Genomic DNA, 19,893 nt, shown 5'->3' with positions numbered 1-19,893 from the left:
TGAAATGGTATTTGGACCAGAACTCTGACTTAACTTTCATATAGAAACTTTTTCTTTAGGTGTTTCCACTGAAACCAGTGAAGCTACTACAGGTATAAAAGAGCATTCAAAATGAAGAAGAGTGCTAGAAACTAGAGCTTATGGGGCACATGTGAAAGCCCATAGAAATTAGTAAGAAGTATGATGTGAAAATAAAAGTCTCCATGGGTCCTGCAGTTACATGAACTGATAACAGCAATACCACTCCTCAGTGTTAAGCAATATTCTGCTTAAAGTATTTTATGCTTAAAAAGCATAAAAATATACTTTATTTATAGTATGTAGATGTATTTGTACCAAGGTTAAACAAACTGAATTTCACTTTCAACTATGTATATAACTAAACTGTGTGAATCAGCCATAATATAATCTGTCACAGTGTAATGTGCAAGGACATTTATTTATCTGCTACTAGAGTACTCCTTTTTATCTGGTGCATTAACCCATATACACACATGATGCTTTATTTAATATTTCAGCTGCATAGGTCAACCGTGTCAAGTAGCTGCCAAAGAATTTCAAAACCACTTTCCTATTAAAATTACTGTAAATGTGATAATTTATAAATTATATTTTTCCATCTTTATAAACAACATGCTGAAGACTACTTGTCAAGAGATAACAACTCAACAACTATTTTCTGGCATAATCCTGCATTTAAGAATTTTTAAATAGCTTTGTACTTTATTGGAGTCTCTCCTGAAACAGTGAATAAAGTCAGAGTCACTCATCATGTTTGCTTCATTACTAATTGATAAACCAGCGACTTCAGAAGATGCCATTCCATTTAATGAATTGCTGATGATCCCCATTGACTGCATCTGTATTGAAAACAGGAAAAGAAGTACAACTCGTAACTATACATACAACAAATCTTTAAAATACTAGTGCAGAAGTCAACCGAGGCATCACTATGTTGGGCTGTTCCACTCCAGACCTTTCACGTACATACTGACGACGTGTAAAGCTCCCTTACAGAGAATAACATTGCCTTTTTATCTTAACGGTGTCTATACAACCTAAGGATTAGCCTGAAACGATCTGATATACTAGGAATGCAACAATACTGGAGTATAACTCCATCTGAATTTAAGTAGAGGAACCCCTGTTTGGTAATTGTTATTTCCTCTTGAACTAATATAGCAAATCAGTCTTGAGATTTGTAGCCATTTATTTTAATGAGTTTTGTCAAGGGAAGCTTCTAATGTGAGCACTCACAGTGCTGTTTAACCTGGTGAACTCTGAAGGCTGTTATCATCTCTCAGAGGCAGGAGCTTCACAACAGAACCAAGCTTAGAATAAGTGTCTTACAGAAAAACACAGTTGCAAAATAATGGGCTGCATTTGCATTGTTTGCTTCTTTCTAAAATTATATTTCTATTGTGTGGTATGTCCATAGTACAGAGAGGTCAAAACCTCCAAGCTTTCCTTCTTAGTAATTCCTTCAAAGGTGTTTTAGAAAAAGAAAATCAGGTAAATATACCAGAAGTGTGTAGCTAGTTTAGAGTTTGATGGCTTGCTTCAGTTACAGAATGAAGCAAACAAAGGTCAAGCTTTGAGGTTGAATACCTCTGAACTTTAAGGCCATTTTAACCCAGAATCATGGCTCCACTTGGAAGATGGACTTGCCATTTGTAACTCTGGGTGACCCTAATCGGGGCTGAATTTCAGAGCAGGGTACAATTCCTCCTATTCTAGTGATGAGCTGCTTATCATTTTAAAACTTGTATTCCCCACCCATATTCATAAAGCTGAAAGGTGATCTACGAGTGTAAGATTTTTGTTTATTATTCACTTTTTAGTGAAACAGACACCTTAGCAGTGTAGCCATTTCAGAGAATGGACACACAGCCCTCATTTGTTTAGCCAAAACTACAAATAAGTTTAGATAGGAATGCACAAGAAATACAAAGATCAGGACTTCTAGCTAGTAATGAGAAGACAGAAATGGAAATAACAAAAAATTACATCCAATAATTTATACATGATCTGCCAGAATTTGGAATGGTGTTTTGAAATTGTTTTGTGACTGGCATCTGACTTAAGCAATGCCACTGTTGTCTTGAAGAACTTATCCCAGCATAAAATTGTTGCCTTAGGAAGGAGCTCTTGGCAGCAGACAGCAGTCATACTTGAATTGGTTAGAATGTAAATCCAAATAAAACTGAAAACAATAATGAAGTATTCATCACGGTCTACTCACATCTCCTCTACTGCCCTAGAAAAGTCAAGTCATTACTGGCTCATATATGAAGCTGTAAATGGCTCTAGTCTTTGCACTTGTGTCTTACTTTCATCTCTTCCATATTAATAAAATTTTGCTCTACACATATGGATGTATATAATAATGCCATCTACGTATCTGCCAATCCATAAACTAAGGCACATTCTTTGGCTGAAAAATTGCTGGATCTATAACAAAGTCCACTGTTGCTGGCTCAGAGCCTCTGTTGGCATTAAGGCTATAGCCCAAGCGAGAGCAGACATCCCCTCCCCAGGTCACTCACGCCACATGACTGGTATAAATAAAAGCTACATTGAAAATCTTGCCTTTTCTGTTACTTTTTCAACTCCAGTCTTCAGCTCATGTACCATATTGCTGATTTGCTTAGCTTTGCTAAGGCTGTCGTCAGGTAGTTCTTGATGGTGCTCAATATGCTGGTTGAAGTGGGAAAGTGGTTCCTTCCAGGCTTGCACAAGTTTCAGTATCAAGTGAGTTAGTTCTTCTCTCTTATAAATTAAAACAGTAAAGAATTTCTCTGTTAGTTTGCAGCAGGTCATATGAACACTGTTAGACAGTCTCACTGTGAAATCTCAGCAGGATAAGTTTTACATCTGCAATTCAGTAGTTTTCAGATATTCAGAACTTAAGGGCCACTCTGTCTCTGGTTATTTACTTAGATATAAGCAACACCCAAAAGTTGTATTTGTCTTGTTTTCAGCTTTCTTAGACTCCTAAGCTCTGTAATACCTAAAACTGTGGAGTACAGCATTAGCAAAATGGTGGCATTCCTGTCAAACTTACTTGGTACTGAAAAAGTTTTCACGAACTCCTAGATGTCTCAAGAGCCCAAGGAGCCTCATCTAGACATCTCTGTTTGCTGGTATGGAAGTGCAGGTGTTTCCTCACACCTGCCGTGGTTATAGCTGTGTCGGTTAGAGGTTCACTGCAGGCACACTTCAAAGAAGGTGCCCGGTGGTCAGGATGGTGGCTTCTCTAACAGAAACTCAATGGCCGTAAGACCGCTCTTGCAATATAAGTTCAGAAATACAGGTGAGTGGTTAAAGCTTTCTAAAGCAGGCAGGACCTCATTTCCCATTGCCCTTCAAGGGAGGAAAGTGTTTTTCTAAACGTCTTGGGGGAAGCTCCTCACTCCATCACAACCAACGAGCAAAACGTTAACATTTGTCTCCATCTGCCTCCTCCTAGAGGCAAAACTTTCTCCCGCTGCTGTATCCTCGCCTTTACCAGCTGCTTTTTCTCTGTCTAGAGAAACTCTTCCTGCTCTTCTCTAAACTAATAATGATTTTTTTCTCTTTGCCATTACATCTGTCTAAAACAATTTGCTGTGCTTTTCTCCTTACCTAACTACCGATTCAGAGATAATGACTGTTATTTCTTTCTCCTGATTGCTTTTTGTACTTTGCAGTGACACTGATTAATTTAACTTATCTGTCACATGCACAGTTTTCTAAGTTTCTGTTCCACAGAGACTGCCACAACAAAATCCAAAGGATGTCTGTCTGTCAGTCATTTGGTCGAAGTACTACTGCAATACCTCTATTATAACTAATAAATAAGATTTCAGCACATGGAACCATATACAGCTTTTTTAACAGCACGAACTAATGATTCACATGCAATACCTCTGTGAGGTGCAGCTGTTTGGGGTCAAAACTTACCAGCTTCTTCAATCCAACTGTTGAGGAAGCACCGGAGGCATAAAAACCTCTCTGCCTACCTCCAGCCCGACTGGGGGGGGACACGACGGCAGCGTGAAGGGTGAGGCATGTGGGGGCCCTGACGGCACAGGGGGTATTCTCCCCTTTCTTCAGGCGGGGGAAGGAGGCGGTGTGACCCGCGGAGCCAGCTCCCAGCCCCCAGCCCCGCGGGGTCCCGCCATGTCCCCGCCCGCCGCCGCCGCCCAGCCTTACCGGGATTTTTTGGGCGTATTCTTTGCCGTTGGGGGTCAGCATCCCCGACGTGTGGCACTTCCGAGCGGGCTTCCCCAGCTCGTTGTCACGGGGAGGAAAGTGTTTTTCCTGCGGGGGAAGAAAACCTAAAGAGACACCGAGAGCACCCCCCGCCCCGCCGGCAGTCGCTCCCAGGGCGGCGGGCGCCCGGTCCGCGGCGGCGGGGCCGGCCCGGCACTCACCAGCTCGGCGTAGAGCGCCGTGGAGAGGCTGTGGATCCTGCCCGAGTGCCGGATCACCCGGTCGAAGAGATCGGCCACGGTCAGGAGGCGGCAGCCGGCGTCCCCCGGGGCGCAGACCAGCAGCCACAGCAGCGCCAGCGCCCCGGCGGCACCTGCGGAGAGCCCGGCGGCGTCGGGGGCGCGGGGCGTCGGGGGGGCCGCCCGCCCCGGCCCTCTCCTCTCCTCCTCCTCCTCCTCTCTCTCCCCGCTCCCCCGCTCCGCCCGCCGCCCTCACCTGCTCGCCCCGCCGCCCGGGCGAGGGCCATGGCGTCGCGGAGCCCGCTACCCGGCGCGGAGCGGCTGGGATCGGCCGGCGCCGGCGTTGCCCCCGCGTCCGCTATATATGCCGGGTGGGGAGGTGCGTGGCGTGGGGGGGGATCTCCCGGTCATGACGGGCCCCTCCCTGACGTGCGCAGCCCGCGGCCACCGTGAGCAAGCCGCCCGGAGCGGGGCTCCCGGCTCGGCGGGCGGGCGGGCGGGCGCGTCCCTCGCACCGACGGCACCCGTCCCCGCCCCCGGCAACCCGCAGGGCCCGGCAGGAATAGGGCTCTGTGGTGGGGCTGCTACCGACCCCCGCAGCGCCCGCCCGCCGTGGGGCCAGGGCTGCCCCGGTGTCGGTGTCACAGCCCCCGCGTGGGCAGAGCGGGGCGGCTCCTGCGCCCGCACAGAAGTGGCGTGGCCAGGTCTGTGCCAGCATGTCCACTGCCGTCGGAGGGGGCGAGGGTGTGAGAACTGAGACCAGCCGAATAAACTGATCTTGTCACTGATAACGTGGGGTTTACACAAGGACAGCAATGGGCAACATGAGGGGTAGGAGAGAAGCCTGGCCTGACGACATTCATCTCTTAACCATCTCTTCTAATCGCAGGGTTAAGATCAGATCTGCTCTCCCTGCTCGCTAGCAGCTGGTCAGAGTAAGACCGCTGCAGGTGTGACAGCTGGTTACTGCACGCTTGGTGGTGCAAGCGTGCCCGAGGACGGTTGGTGATGGCTAAAAACTTAAGGGAGTAACACAGCAAAGCACTCAGATCAGGATCCCCAAAGGGGTGCAAGTCCTGTGGACTCAGTTGCTGTCCTCAATTTATGGATGTGAGATCTTCAGCAACCCTGCAAGACGTATGAGGAAAGTTGAGGGTGTTTGTCATGAGGCTTACAACTGACATGTCAAACTAGAAGCTGCTTCAAGCTGACCAGTGGGCACCTGAGCACAGGCTCTTTCTGCTGTGTTTTCTGGGTTTTGGTACCCTACCTCTTGGAATTCAATAGGAACAGCTCAGGGTTGGGTAGAGCTGGCATCAGGCACCTTCTCTGCCTGTGGATATTCAAAACTGAGGTTGACCGGGGGACTGCCGCAACGGGTGCCTCTTATGACACGGAGAATGAGTCAGCTCTGCCCTTCTTGTTGAAGTTTTTTCACTGCCAAGGGAGCAGTCTGCTTAGAAATGAGGAAACATCTGACATGAAATTGTCATCTTTCCTCTGTGACTACCCCAGCCACTATGCTAGAGTCATGTATCTGTTTTCTAGCCCCCCAAATCCCCATTTCCTTCACGGAAAATGGAATGACCATACCTCCACCAGAATGATTAATAACGTCCCTCTCCCCCACCTTTTAAGGACAGCCGAGTGACTAGGGCCTCTTCTGGAGGTGGAAGACATGAGTTTGACTAGCTCTCGGCCACAGAGGGGATGACCTTCGTCACCTATAGTCTGTGTGGATGCTAAAAAATTGGTAGAAAACAAATAGAGGCAGCTACTTCTCTAGCCAAATCTTAAAAGTAATTGTCAGCTGCTACTGCATTCTGCATGAAGTCAAGTGGCATTTCCAAAGGATTCACATTTTGAAAGTAACAGCTTCTCCAAGGAGTTAGGTGTTGGTTTCTAGCCTCTGTGTCTAGACTTTAGGTGTCTGCGTGGCTATTCACTCAACTCCAAGGCCTGTCAAAGCTGACACATTTTGGGACGTGCACAGATACAAAACATTGAGAGGTGAAGACCTTTAGTGCTGAAAATGCCAGCAGAAGTCACTGCTAGGTAGGGGCCCCCGTCTGCCTGCTTGTGCTCTCTGCCTGGGTTCTGTTTTCCTTGTTTGCATCTGTTTAAGTATTTGGCTTTTTGTCAAAAAGGCAGATTTTTAAGTAGGAAAAAAAGAGATTTAGATTTCCTCTCGCCCAAAGGAAGATTGAAAAGATAGCACATGAGAAGGAATATTCAAATGTCTTTCTCACACAATCTACATTGCCTTCATTCATACAGACATCTCAAAGGAAAGTTATTCCTCTCTGAGAGCTACCCACAAATCTTGTGTCCTTCCAGGGAACTTGTCTTGCCCTGATGTGCACTGGGCTAGCTAGATTTGATTTAGTTAAGTGAGTGCAATCTCTGAAAATAATTTACTTTTTTCTTGACAGAGTTGGATCAATATAAGCAAATACTAGAAATCTCACTGCTGAGCTAGTCCACATGCTCCTCAGCCTCTACCAGCAATACAGCTTAGCCAGCCCTTCAAACCGATACATCTCTGAACCGAACAGACCCAACTCACTTCTCTAAAATTCCTCAAAGCCACTTCTAAAGTTTGATAGCACCATGGGTCCATAAGATACTTTTTATCCCTCAGTTTTTGGAATTTCTAAAATTAGTTTTAAAAGCAGTTCATTAGGATGTGCTTAATGATCTACACTATTCAGCAGAGGTTGTTCTCGTTCTTTTACCTCCGCTTTATCTCTAATGAATAAAACAATGCAGTTAATTTCAGCGGTTAGAGCTGCTGAGCCAGTTCTTAATGGAGATCGTACGGGAAGCCTTGGCAATAGCTCTGAGCTCTTTGGTAGCTGATAAAATACTTCTGGCTTGTGGTCCAACTGAAGGCTTGAAATATTAGTATTATTTCTGATAACTATCAGAAAATGACCAGTCATGCATATGACAGGATCTGAAAAACACTGGTAGTGCGCATATGGGAAGCACGTAGATCAGTGACTTATTTTTATTGGCCAATAGCCATTTTCTTTTGGTTTTCACATGTCTAGGAGAAATCCTGACATATGCAAATCTTATCCTAGAAAAGGTGCCTTAAAACGTTAAGACAATTTTTGAGTTATGAAGGAGCTGTGAACTTGTGCTGTGTAAAATGTAAATGATTTTTTGCACAACAAAAAATGCAGTATAACTTAGAGGAAAGAATCCACAGTAAATTAAGAAGTTTTATTTAAGGTTCCAGTTTCTAAAATGAATGATGTTTTCTTAACCAATGATATATCAATGTTCAAAGAATTGTTTTTCCTGGCTCTTCACTGACATTTTAAGTTTGCAGATGACACCAAACCGGAAGAAGTCACCTGCATTTTAGAATTTAATGTGATCTTGAAAATTAGAGAAATGGCCTGAAGAAAGTAGGGTACAGTTCAGTAAAGAAAAATGCAGAATCCTATACTTAGACAGGAACTTAGACTGCCCAAATACAGAACGAGGCAGCAGTTGCACAGAAGGGGAACCTGACTTGTAAGAAATAACAAACTGAACCTAAGTCAGGAGTATCTTACTGTTGCTTTGCATTGTTTATTTATTCATTTGTTTTGCAATCTGGTGGATGTACTTTGAAGAAGAGTTCTTCTGCCACACCTTAGGTTTAAGGCCTCTGCTAGAATACTGTGTTCAGTGTTGGACATCCCATTTCAAGAGAGATATGAGCCAGATGGAGACAGCCCAGAGGAGAAAACCAAGAATGATCAAAGGTTAAACGCCCCCCCCATGGCCTACAAGGAAAGACTGAAGGAAGTGGGGTTGTCTCCTCTCTAGCAGGGAAAGATGAGGCAAGGATACAGTTTTCAGATGTGCAGAAGGTAGCAGAAAAGAGGAAGGGAATCAATTATTCACCACATTCATTATGGATACAAGATATAATGGGATTAAACTGCAATAACGGAGATTTAAATTAGACATTAGAAAGAACTTCTTAATGGTTAGGAGAGTTAAGGACTGGAACAGATTGCTCAGGGACACCGTGAAATCTCCATAATTATCTAACCTTCCTTACAAACTTTCCAGCAGTTTTCAGACAGTCAGCAGTAGTGTTCATCCTGCCATGGACAGGAGGGTGAGTGCACAACATCAGACCTCTCCCCCTTCCAGCCTGCCAAAGTTTTATAGTGCAAGACCAACTGGAGTTTATTATGTATTCAAAATCACTCCTAAATTTACATCATGAAGGAGTAAGAGCTGAAATGAAAAGGTTTGTTTCAACCAAATACTGTCCACTATTGATTTGCTCTTTTCCTGTAACACAGCAACAGGCACATTTTACGGCACAAGAAGGGGCAAGTCACACACTTTTGCTCTGGAAGTGAATAAAGCAATATGGAAATTATATGAACTGGATCTTAGAAGTGAAGGAGTCAGCCATTTTCTGAAGGCTGGATCACGGAACTATGTTTTTTCCTAGTTCTGTAAAGAAAAAAGCATACTTCTGCTTTTACCACTTCATGTAGAAGTGTTTGGCTTTTCTCTTCTCACTTCTAATTTCTCTGCTTGTCTCTCCCACACTGCAGTCATATACTAATCACTAAACTTACTGAGTTTGTCTTGATTTGGATTACTCTTGATTGTTGCAGCCTTGAAAATCCAAAGACATAGATAGTACAAGGTAAGTAGGAGCAGATATTATTTTTCAGTGGATCAATTGATATAGCTGGAAAATACAGAAACAAGCTTTTGGGTAAACATCACCTTTTTCAGAACGAATCTGAAAAATTGTCCATTTGCCCAACTATCCATTTTTTTATATGAATTGTTAGCAAACCTCATCTTGCTCTTGGTTGAATAGTTCTTGCCTTTATATCTTTCTTTCTTTCTCCTTCTTCTCCCTCTTTCTTCACAATATAAACATTCTTTCATCCCCTCATTTTAAAACAACCGTCCTTGACTCCATTTGTCTCTCTGGGCAAAATCCTTCTCCACCTTCCATCTCTTCGAATAACTCTTCACTCACTGGAAAGTTGTCTACATTCATCAAATAGATTTCTCTCCCTTTTGTGCTCTTTTCAGTCACGTTCTTCTGTTTTGATCTCCACTGAATCTGCTTTTGTTTATATCTATAATTACTTTTTCTAATCAAAGCTCTCAGTTGTCATCTCCTATAAAGCTTCCTGCTTTCCTTGTCGTCTCCTGGCTTCTACACTGTTCTTCCTGCTGCTTCTGTAATTTCTTACACAGAGAACCCTCCCCATCTTTTCTCCAGTTTTATGTGAAGGGTTTACAGGATTCTCTCTCACCTTTTACAATCTCATCAGCAAAAGCAAAAATTCAGCTACTGCTTCTTACTGCCACTTGGAGGCCTGCCTTCCTGCTCCATATTGGTGTCCTTATGTCCAAACAGAAATCTCAGCTTGCCTCTTCAACATGTGCTTTTGTGTGCTTGGCTTTCAGCTCAAACATAAAAGAGCTAAAGGAATCCACAGCTCCTCTTTTTTTTTTCTTCTCTATAAAGCATTCTATTTTTATTCTCTGTGCAACTCAGAGAGCTTGAACTGGAGATGTGCATGTATTTGGTATGTATGCTGATGCCTCAGATCCATGGCGTTCCAGAAAAGGAGTTTGGTTGAAGATGGGCCTAGGCTGCTGGAGCCGCTTTATGCATCCACCATGTTAATTTGGGGAAGATGGTTCAACAGAATAAAATGTAGCACTGTCAGCTCTCCTTCCACAGTCCTGCCTTGTTCTCTCCTGCATTCTCTTGCTTATGCCCTTAACTCCGACCCAAGGAATAACATCCACAAAAGATGTGATCCTCCCTTCAACACTCTGGCAAACCAGGTATTGATATAAGGATTTTTCCTGGGGAGGGCCAGGCCTTTATGGGACTAACTTTTAGAGGGAAGGATCTTGTCATCCTTCATTTGCAAAATACTGAAGAGAAATGTGTGTTCAGAGCATGCAATGCAATTCTCTTCCAGTCATTCAGGATAGGATTTCTCTCCTCCAATTTTAGGCATCTAGAGTTTAGAAATGGGCACTTTCTGAGGTTCATCTGGAGATAGGTGCCCATCACTAATCGCTGGTGGTGCCTGGTTTTGTCTGTTGATTGCCAGACGAGCTTAGGGTGATGAATATAGACTAAGTTAGGGCAGAGGAATCTCATTTGCTGTTTGCAAATGTAGACGAGGAGCTGGTGGAGCACGTGCTTGACACATCAAGTGGAGCAGGAGTGCTGCTTTTCCTGCTACTCCTCTGCTGGACAACCTGTTAAGATGTTGCATGTTTGCCACCTCCGAGGCTACAAAGATTATCCTTAGCAGACAGGAAAACATCCTTCTTCCTACTTGTGACAATGACGGTAGCACACAAGTAGAGAGAAACACATTTTTTTAAATACCTGCGCTATTCCAACTCTCTGGAGAAGATTAATTACTTAGCTGATCTGCTGACTACTCATCAGAATGAACTGCTGTGATATTTTAGGGAAGAACTGTATGCACGTAAAGATTAAGTAAAACTGAAGATAAAAACCCAGTTACAAATTCAGGTACTTTAAGTTTTGGAGCCCTTCATTATACATCCTGCTAAGGGGGTAGAATCAATTGTGTAGGGACAGATTGGGGTCTATGTGGCGTGTCTGAGCTAAAAATTGCCACGTGAAAGAGATATTACTGCAAATCAATGATTTCTACTATACTAAGCATCACACAAGTCAAGTGGAAAAATCAATGTCTCAATGTTTTATTTATGAAGTGATGTTTCTTTTGGATATTGTTTCAATTTATTTTTTAAGAGGAGAACATTTCTATTCTCCTTGCTGTTGACTTCAGTGGGATTGCTTGTGATGTGTGAATTTAGTTCTACCTGATAGTAGATTTACTTAATATTAATGATTTGGAGGGACTAATCCAATCACAGAGAAAGGTAGGTTCTATGAAAACTCTTATCTTCACTGCAACTTGAAAGGCTAATATGGCCTGTGAGTTCTTGACTTTGAATTTGAATTTCTGATCCTATTCTACACTTTTTTTGGGGTGAAATTTAATTAATTTAATTTAAAGTTATATATTTTGTATTATATGTTATATATTTTAATTTTACAACACTTGAATTTGGTCTGGAGAAACAAACTACTGAATTTGAACACAAAAGGTAGAACCTATAATTAAAATATTTAATATTCGTTAGACAATTAGGAGACATTAGGAGAAAATAAGCTCTGCACTCTGGGATGTACAATTCCATTGATGAATGCACTTACTTATGAAAGTAAAATATTTCTAAAATATAAAATTAAAAGAATATATAAAAATAGATTTTAAAAAAGAGAAAGGCATGATTGAATCCTTTGAATACCCTTTGAACACCTACAAATGATCTTACTTCCTAAAAAAGACAGAGAGAGATGAGATGTCATATTTTACCAGCTACAGATTTTGTGAAATGTTTCAATGGTACTTCATTTTCCTCTAAACCGCTATAAAAGAAGCCAGTCTTCTCAAACCAAGCTGCACCCTAACTATAAAGGTGCATTGCCATCCTTTCTACTCCTTACAGTGTCCATATAGGATAGTCTGTATAGTACCTCTGATGTGCTGTAACCATACTAAATATTTCAAGCTTAGCCATGTTTCTCCTGATATGAAAAGTGTCACTGCTGTGTCAGTAGGACCAGTAGTAGCATAATAAAGAGGTGTGTTAAATTTTAAAGGAGATGGACTTGTATTTGGAGTAACCTTTTTTGACCATAAAGATAAAATTATACATTTAATGTTTGTAAGCGCATCAAGCAAAAATGCATTATTTAGCTCATGATCAGAAATTATTTGGAGATAAATTTCAGACAAGGTCATTACCCCAGATCTGAGATTTTTAAGGAAATAAAGATATCTCCATCATATACTGGAGGCAATCTCAAGGTGATACCCTAGTGCCCACTGAAATCTCTAGTAGGCTTTGGCTGACTGTAGTAAACGCTGGGTTAGACCATCATGCTGGTATAGCCCCACTAACTTTGATGAATTTACTTTTGGTTCACACTGGTGTTACAGAGATGGGGTTCAGGTCCTGAGTCTGGATTACTGATAAGCATGCACAGTTGAAAATGAACTGTAACCCCCAGGGTTAGTTCTGTAATACCCATCTGGAGAAAATACATGCTATGTCCTCTGTTTAGGAAATCAAATTATTTAGAGCATTTAGTTAAGTAGGAAAGAAGACACTAGCATTGCCCTATGCGCATTTTGTTTTTTCAGGACTGTCCACAGATTTGAAATGATGCTTCATTTAAATTGTGACTTCCCATCTGCCACCATATTGCAATCATCATTGTAGAAGAGAAGCATGTCAGAGGTACCAAAGGTCCAAGTTTTTTACGAGTGTAGTATGGACATAAGTTAACTGCAGTTCATATAACATCTGGCTAATGTCAGGTATTGCCAAGCTGTGTCTTCCCCACCGGCATAATAATATTTTACAGCATAGAGTAGTTGGCAAGATCTCAAGCTTTGCTTTTTTATAGCAGGACTCATGGGCAAAATGACATAAATATACGAGTCCTCCATTTTGTCACATACTTTGTAATTTCTGCTACGTTATTTTCATATTCTCAAATATTATAAAGAAATTTTTTATTATAAAATGCTCCTTATAGCAGTTGAAAATACTAAGTGGGCTATGGAATCTTCCTTCGCACTCCTCGTGCATACAAGCATAATAGCCTTTAATGACATGACTGAACGGTATTTTTTTCACAAGGTTTCTGCTTGGTTTAGTATACTGTATTCAGCTGAATAAGCAGCTATTCAGTTTTGTTTTTCTCTTGTTGTTCACTGTGTGCTCCCATGCCTTATTTACTGCACACCGTTCAAACCCCTTCTGAATACATAATCATTTTCCTCCTGGATTCTCTCTATTGATCTTGAAGATCTGGCTGTTCACAAGCATTAACTTATTATCACAGCATATTCCTGAGGTGAGGGGATGCTATCATACCCATTTTACAGATAACTGAAGAGGCACAGTGAAATTACCTACTCATTTGGATAGACAATTTGCGATGCAAAGGACATGATTAGTACTTGAGAAATAGCCTTACATCAGATTATGAAAAACTTAATATAGAAGTACTACCTTTACTGAATTCAGATATAAAAATCTTTTGTTTAGGTCCTAGCTCTGCTGTTCTTAAGATACTTTCTTTTCCCACCTCCCAGAGGGGAAAAAATATGTAGCTGCACCCTGCTCTGCTTGGAACCATGAGGTCTGTTTTCAGACTTTTTTCTTTTAAGGTAAGAAATTGATAGCAGTGGTAAGTTGTCATCTATTTGTGGGGAATGGGCTGACGTTAAGAGCTTAGTGACACCTGGGAACATTCTGTTCCATCTGAAGTTGTAAAGGGGCTGTGCTGTAGTCGGATACAACTGATCTCCATTTCAGTCTTGTCTCTTTGGTACTGAGACACAGACACAATGTGACCAACTATGCCTAGTATCTCGGTATTTTCCCCAGTTCTCTCCTGCCTTCTTGTTTTGAGATACCTGTTCAACCTGTTGCATCCTTTCTTCCTACCTCTTCTAGCAGTCATCTCCTCAAACTTAGCTTCTAGTTATCCTGTCTGCCCCATAACCTGTCTTCATTAACCCCTAATCTTCATTCCCTTCCTTGCACCAGACTTTTTGCCCCATTCTATTTGCCTTCTCTCTAGTCAGGCCTGAAGCTTGGTATGACATACCTGAAGCTTGGTAGGACAAATTCAGGTCCTGCTTTCCTCCACCTGTGCTTCGCAAACTGCTGTACCTGAGACCGGTCCATATCTTCTCTGTGTTTGAATCAGGCAAATTCCTCTTCAGGGTTTCTCAGCACAGCATGGAAGCAGAGGCAATGCAGATGAGATGTTGCATACTCTGAATTCAAGTGTCATGGCCAAGGTCTTTAATCCTGTAGTAGCTTAGAGCTGCATCAATCTCTGTGATGGAGGATGCTGAGTGGAAGAGGGATTGCTTGGAAAGTTTGCAGGTAACACCAAGAAGGTTATATTGCATGTATAAAAAGTGTTTTCCTTTTCCAAAGGGTTACATTTGGCCATGTGAGGGTGGATTTGCACAAGAATAAAAAATACCTATCCCAGATATGAAATAAACTCCTGATACCACGAGTGCAATCTCTGCTTTGAAAGAGGAGGGTGAAAGGAGGTTACTGGAATTTCGTAAAGCAAATGTTGCCCAATCTTGTTGGAACATAATCAAAACAACCCTTTCCCCCCCATCTCTTTAGTTGGAAACAGGCCCAATGATTCAGGCTGAAGTCTTTCAGAAAATCAATAAACCTTCACTAGATCCCGATTTTTGATCATTTCAATCTAAAAAAAAGCAAGGTTTGGGAAATTATAGGGAATCAGGAACCAGGAAAGTATGTAGCCTCCTTTGGGATAGGCACCGTTATCTGCCCTAGATTACAATAAAAAAATAACAGAAAAAGATGAGAAGTAATTTTTAATATGCAGTGCCCTAATCATCTCTGAAGGCTGTGTATCCAAGATGCTTTTCAGTCATGACACCTTCCCTGCTTTTCCTTTGTTTAAGGGAGGGTGGTTGAGGATTTTCTGACCTGCTTCTAGAGTGGTATTTTTTTTATTTAGCCCCACTAAGATGCCAGTATGTGGGCCAGTGAGCATGGGTGGAGTGAAAACAAGGTGGAGAAACAATTTCCTCTTTCACATTCTCCAATTCTTTAATTCCAAGGAGGAATGCAAGTGAGGTAGCAGGCAGCTGGCCCCTTTATACCTGCAGAACGAAAACCAAGGAGAAAATTGACTTTTATTTTTTTTAATTTTTCCCCAACATGGGTAGACTAGCCAGGAGTTCATACCTGCATATGTGACAGGAACAGTCTTTCCTATTTTCCTCAATAAATGTTTTTCCTGGATTTGCATTACCGCTAAGATTCCCTGTCCTGAAGCTTACAGGGCTCTTGCGCAGGACAGCTTATAGCTTATAGCTGTCTTGTATGTGATTTCTGCTGAATTCTGTTCCCTTAGCTCAAAGGCTTTTCTAGTCCCTGCTCACCACACCAGCAGTACTCAGGGGTCGGGGGAGGCAGAGGACCAGATCTCTTTCTCATAGGAAGTACTAGCAGTATGCACTATCCCGCTTAGGGGTTAGGAGGTGTTTTTCGATTATTTACAGATGAAAAAAACACTGAGTGGAAAAGTGGCTTATCCAAGGTGGTACAAGTTTTCCCGGCTAGGAATAAAATCCCTGCCTTTCAGTTCCTGTGCTCTAACCTCAGGAATCCTTCTCTGAACAGACTGGGTGCTCCTTGCTGAGGCATGACTGGTGCACATGCTTCTGACATTTATGTTCTGGGATCTGTAGGAAGTTCCAAATTGTACTCTTGTAGCTTTTTAATAAATATTGTATAAAGTGACAAAGTATTCAGAATCAGAAAAGAAAAATTGCTCCCTCTTGTTCTCTTAATGTTGCTTTTCTAGAGGTTTTTTTGTGTGTTTCCAAATCACTGACTTGTACTTCCATTTATATTCACATGCTTATGGGCTTTATTCTTCTGTCATTCCCTGACTACAGCCACGTGACAGCATAACGATAGTGAGAAAGCCTGCAGGTTTTCTTACCAAACTGCTGCAAACCATTTAATAGATTGGAATAAGTGGCTAACCTTCCACGTTCTTATGTAAGATGATGAACATAGATTATTTATAGAGGCTGCTGTCTCTAAATTTGTTTACTGTCACATGGAATGTGTCTCTGTCAAAACTCCTTGGAAAAATTCAACTTACCACCAAATGTTAAGAACCCACTGGTCCTGTTGTGTGTTGTAGTTGACAAGGATGAAAAATGACATACTTATAATAAAACAAATTGGAATGAGTAATTCTGTATATATATATATATAATTATCATGCTCATATGTTTACATCTAACTCATGCCAAAGGAAATCATTAAATAGCAAATTACTGTAATGTAAGTTAAGGCTTCATTTCAGTGTTTTCTAATAATCCTTTGTGTTCCCAGGACAGGAGTTATTTAAAATGGCTGGTCAGAATATCCTTTGGAAAAGGAGAAGCAGTCATGCAAGGTAGAATTTGCTTTCCCCTATGTATCTGCTGTAACTGACCTTTGTGTGAAAGAAGTGTGGAGAAGTAAAAATCCTCCTACCCTGAACCAAGGATAACTGGGCAGAAGTACAAGATTATTCCAGTCTGCTCTCCTCATCTTCTTGTATTTCTGAGAGAAGGAGTAATCATCTTTACTACACTCCGTACTGTCACCATAGGATCTGTGCAACTGCAGGTTCTTCTGGACTGCGCTGAGGGGACCAGTGTGTCACTTGCCAAGATCTCCACAGCTCTTGGGAGCAGCCCTTCTTGCTCCAGCAAAGCCCAGGATGCAATGGGAGCAGGAGGCCAAGCACTGCTCTTCCTTGTGCACTGGTCCTCATCTGGTGCTCCTCATGCTCCATCAGTGCGATGGCCCTGTGCGTATGTGATGCGCAAGTGATGGGAAGAGTTCTTATCCAGAAAATGTTTCTTAAAATGCCTGCTGACGTCCTGATTTATATGCCAGACCAGATATACCCTGTCAGATATACCCCTATATACCAGATATATGCCCTATCACCTCTTAGTCCATATCTCTGCCAGGGATGAGTTGTTCCAGCTGCAAGTAGGCAGGGTAGAGACTGTCAGAAGAAAGGGGAATTGCAGCTTCAAGCAGTTCACAGCCAAATGCAACACTGGCATGGAGAAGACTGCCTCCTCCTGACTCCTCTCTGATCTTCCTGACCACAAGAGAAAATAGAAGGAAGAATGACGTGAGCAGAGAAGAAGTGACCAAGAAAAGGCCTGCTATGGAGTGTAATGGTTTGTGTTTCTGATTAACTCCATGGTGTTATAAGACTCCAAGCCTAACCAGTCTTGTGGTGTTGTGTGGCATGCAGTCTGACCGCCCCATTCAGCTGCCTCCCTTTCTGAGGGGTTCATAAGTCTGTCTAAGGTGTAGGTCACTGGCTGTTCAGTAGCCTTAAGGCATATCTGAGTAACATCCAATGCTTTTCTTATTGGGTGTCCAACATGGTAAAGTATATGGTGTTGAAAGAAGGAAAAAAGTGGAAAAAATGGTCTGGAAAAAATTGGCTTGGGCTAAGAGAAAATCCGAGAAGGAAAAAGCAAACAGTGTTTCAAAAAATGTAAGCCCAGCTGGAAGAAAGTAATGAACTTTCCTGCAAAAATGGCTCTAATTGCTTTTCCCAGCAATGACAAAGAAAAATGTGAAGCCTGGAAGGAATAGGAGAAATAGGAAGGGAAGCAGTTCTGAGGGCAACTACCCTGGTGAAAGGAGGAAGATCCCGGGGGGGGGCAAAATGTTCAGCATTTCAAGCTCACTGCACAGACTGGTCTGTCTCTCAGCAAGTGAGAAGAGTGAGCAAAGTTTTCCTCAGCTCTGAGATAGGCCAGAGAAAGCTTTGTGTTCCCATCCCTTCTGATTTACGTTTCCCATGTCCTCGACAAGTAGACTGTTAATAGTGTCGATTTTTTTTTTTTAACTCTCAGCTGAAAAGAATTTTGTAGGAAGAAGAAATAGAAGAAAACCCAAGATGACGCTTTTCTCAGTGTTGTCCAATGGATGTGTTGTGGGAGTCTTCCGTTGTTCTTAGGTATGCAGGTATTTTAGTTCATGTTTGTACAAAAATGAATGAACCATCACATGATCACGTAGAAAACTGCATGTGGCATTAAGAAATAAGTTATAATTGTGTGTCACCAGCTATCAATGGTCTTTAAGAACTGACAATTCCTATCAGTGAAAAATTGTCCTAGACTTTGTAGTGGAACATGTGAACCCTGAAGGAATCATCACAGGCAGACTCATTAGCAAATGCTCATTTCTTTAAACTACAGACAGAATATGTTGACAGTGAAACTTAATTGCCAAGAATGTATTTGGTTTAGAATTACTGAACCAAATACTAGGAGACTTTTACAGGAAAGTACGTTGTCACACCATCTTTCTTATTTAAATGGGGCCATTAATCATCATACTACAAATCCAAAGCTTAGCAAGAACAGTTCTGTTTTTTTTAAAATGTGTATAGATTTTGAACTATAGCTATTTCATCATTCTTCTCTCCTAATGTGGCATTAATATTTTCCTCTCTATCTCCCACTGTCAGGTCTATCATGTAAGTGTAGGTAAGTGTACAAGGCACTAAGTGTGAGATTAAGTAGCCATACTGAGTTATAGTAACTATTTGCTTGAATAGCAGCATAGGTAAGCCTGAAATAATGTAATTAAAATGGTGTGGTTGTCTGTTTCTTTGTCAGTGGCAGAGTATGTCTTTAGAAGGGAAAAACTGTCAAAGAAAATGAATATAAAGACATCAGCTCTGCAGAATATGAAAATATATGCGTGACTATGAATGTATGCTAGTTGGACTGATCAGCCTGACAGCTGCAGGATTACTCAAAGCTACACCTGAATACCTTTTGGAATTGAAGCCTGAAATCTTAAGGGGTAGATCCAGATTAGACCTTCTGCAGCTGTGGAGAGTCCAGGCCCAATACAGTGGTGTGAAGGACCAACGGCAATGAGGAAGCTCTGCAGAACCACCTCTGATATTTTAGGAAACGGCAGCTGAAATTAAATACTCACAGCTGAGATCTTCCTTTTACTTGGGATTCTCATTCACATCCAGAGCTAATATAAAACTAACTCCAGACGAGATTTTAAAGGAGTTCTTCATTTGAAGTAATGACTATTTATAATACCAGTGATGTGACAACTAATATTAACTAGAATGAAGATTATTAAAGTCTACAGTGCTAGTGAATAGGTTGATTTGCTATTTTCTTTGTAGTGTGCATTGCATATCCTTTAATGGGAGAGCTCTGTGTTTTGGAGTCACATTGTTGCCTAAGTAGTCTGACATTTATCGGATGATTTTTCAAAGGGACAAAAAAACAGAACAGCAAAGAGATGGAAAAGTCTGTGGGAGCTGGAGTCAGGGTCTTTGAAAATGTTCTTTTTGATTGTTTTTTAGGTAATGTGTAAATACTGTCCAGGAAGTTCAGTCTATTGTTTAACAAGTTAATATTTTGTCTTTGCCCATTAGCAAATACTTGACTCATACAATTCAAATCATTAAAAGTGTGCTTCAAGCATGAACACGTGTGGAACTAATTTTTGACTGGTGTCCTTATCATGTGGTAGATTTTCAATGATTAGGATGCATTGAATGAGTCACTTTATAATGCAAGGTTAAATAAGGATGACCTTTACTAGGGTTTATTCTGTCTTGAAGGCAAGGAGGATTTTTCTCCATTGCTCTGTAAATTCACCTTAATTTTGACCTGCAGCAATAGCCTCTAGTTAGGCAATAGGGAATTTTAGTTTTATACTTAATTAATTTTTAGTCATCCTTTGACGTTGGATGCTGGCCTTACTG

General features: G+C 41.7%; 1 protein-coding gene across 1 annotated transcript; it reads right to left on the bottom strand.

Moving 5' to 3' along the window:
- Window positions 1-665: 665 nt before the first annotated feature.
- On the bottom strand, window positions 666-4,720 carry LOC140658175 (prolactin-like). The gene is made up of 5 exons (XM_072876282.1): window positions 4,690-4,720; window positions 4,416-4,567; window positions 4,195-4,302; window positions 2,590-2,769; window positions 666-860 (listed from the first exon to the last, which is right to left on the bottom strand). The coding sequence occupies exons 1-5, from the start codon at window positions 4,718-4,720 to the stop codon at window positions 666-668; spliced, it is 666 nt and encodes a 221-aa protein (XP_072732383.1).
- Between the last annotated feature and the right edge of the window lie 15,173 nt (window positions 4,721-19,893).

This window comes from Ciconia boyciana, chromosome 1, assembly GCF_034638445.1.
Source record: "Ciconia boyciana chromosome 1, ASM3463844v1, whole genome shotgun sequence".
NCBI classification, from domain to species: Eukaryota; Metazoa; Chordata; class Aves; order Ciconiiformes; family Ciconiidae; genus Ciconia; species Ciconia boyciana.
This window is presented reverse-complemented; position numbering and strand designations above follow the sequence as displayed.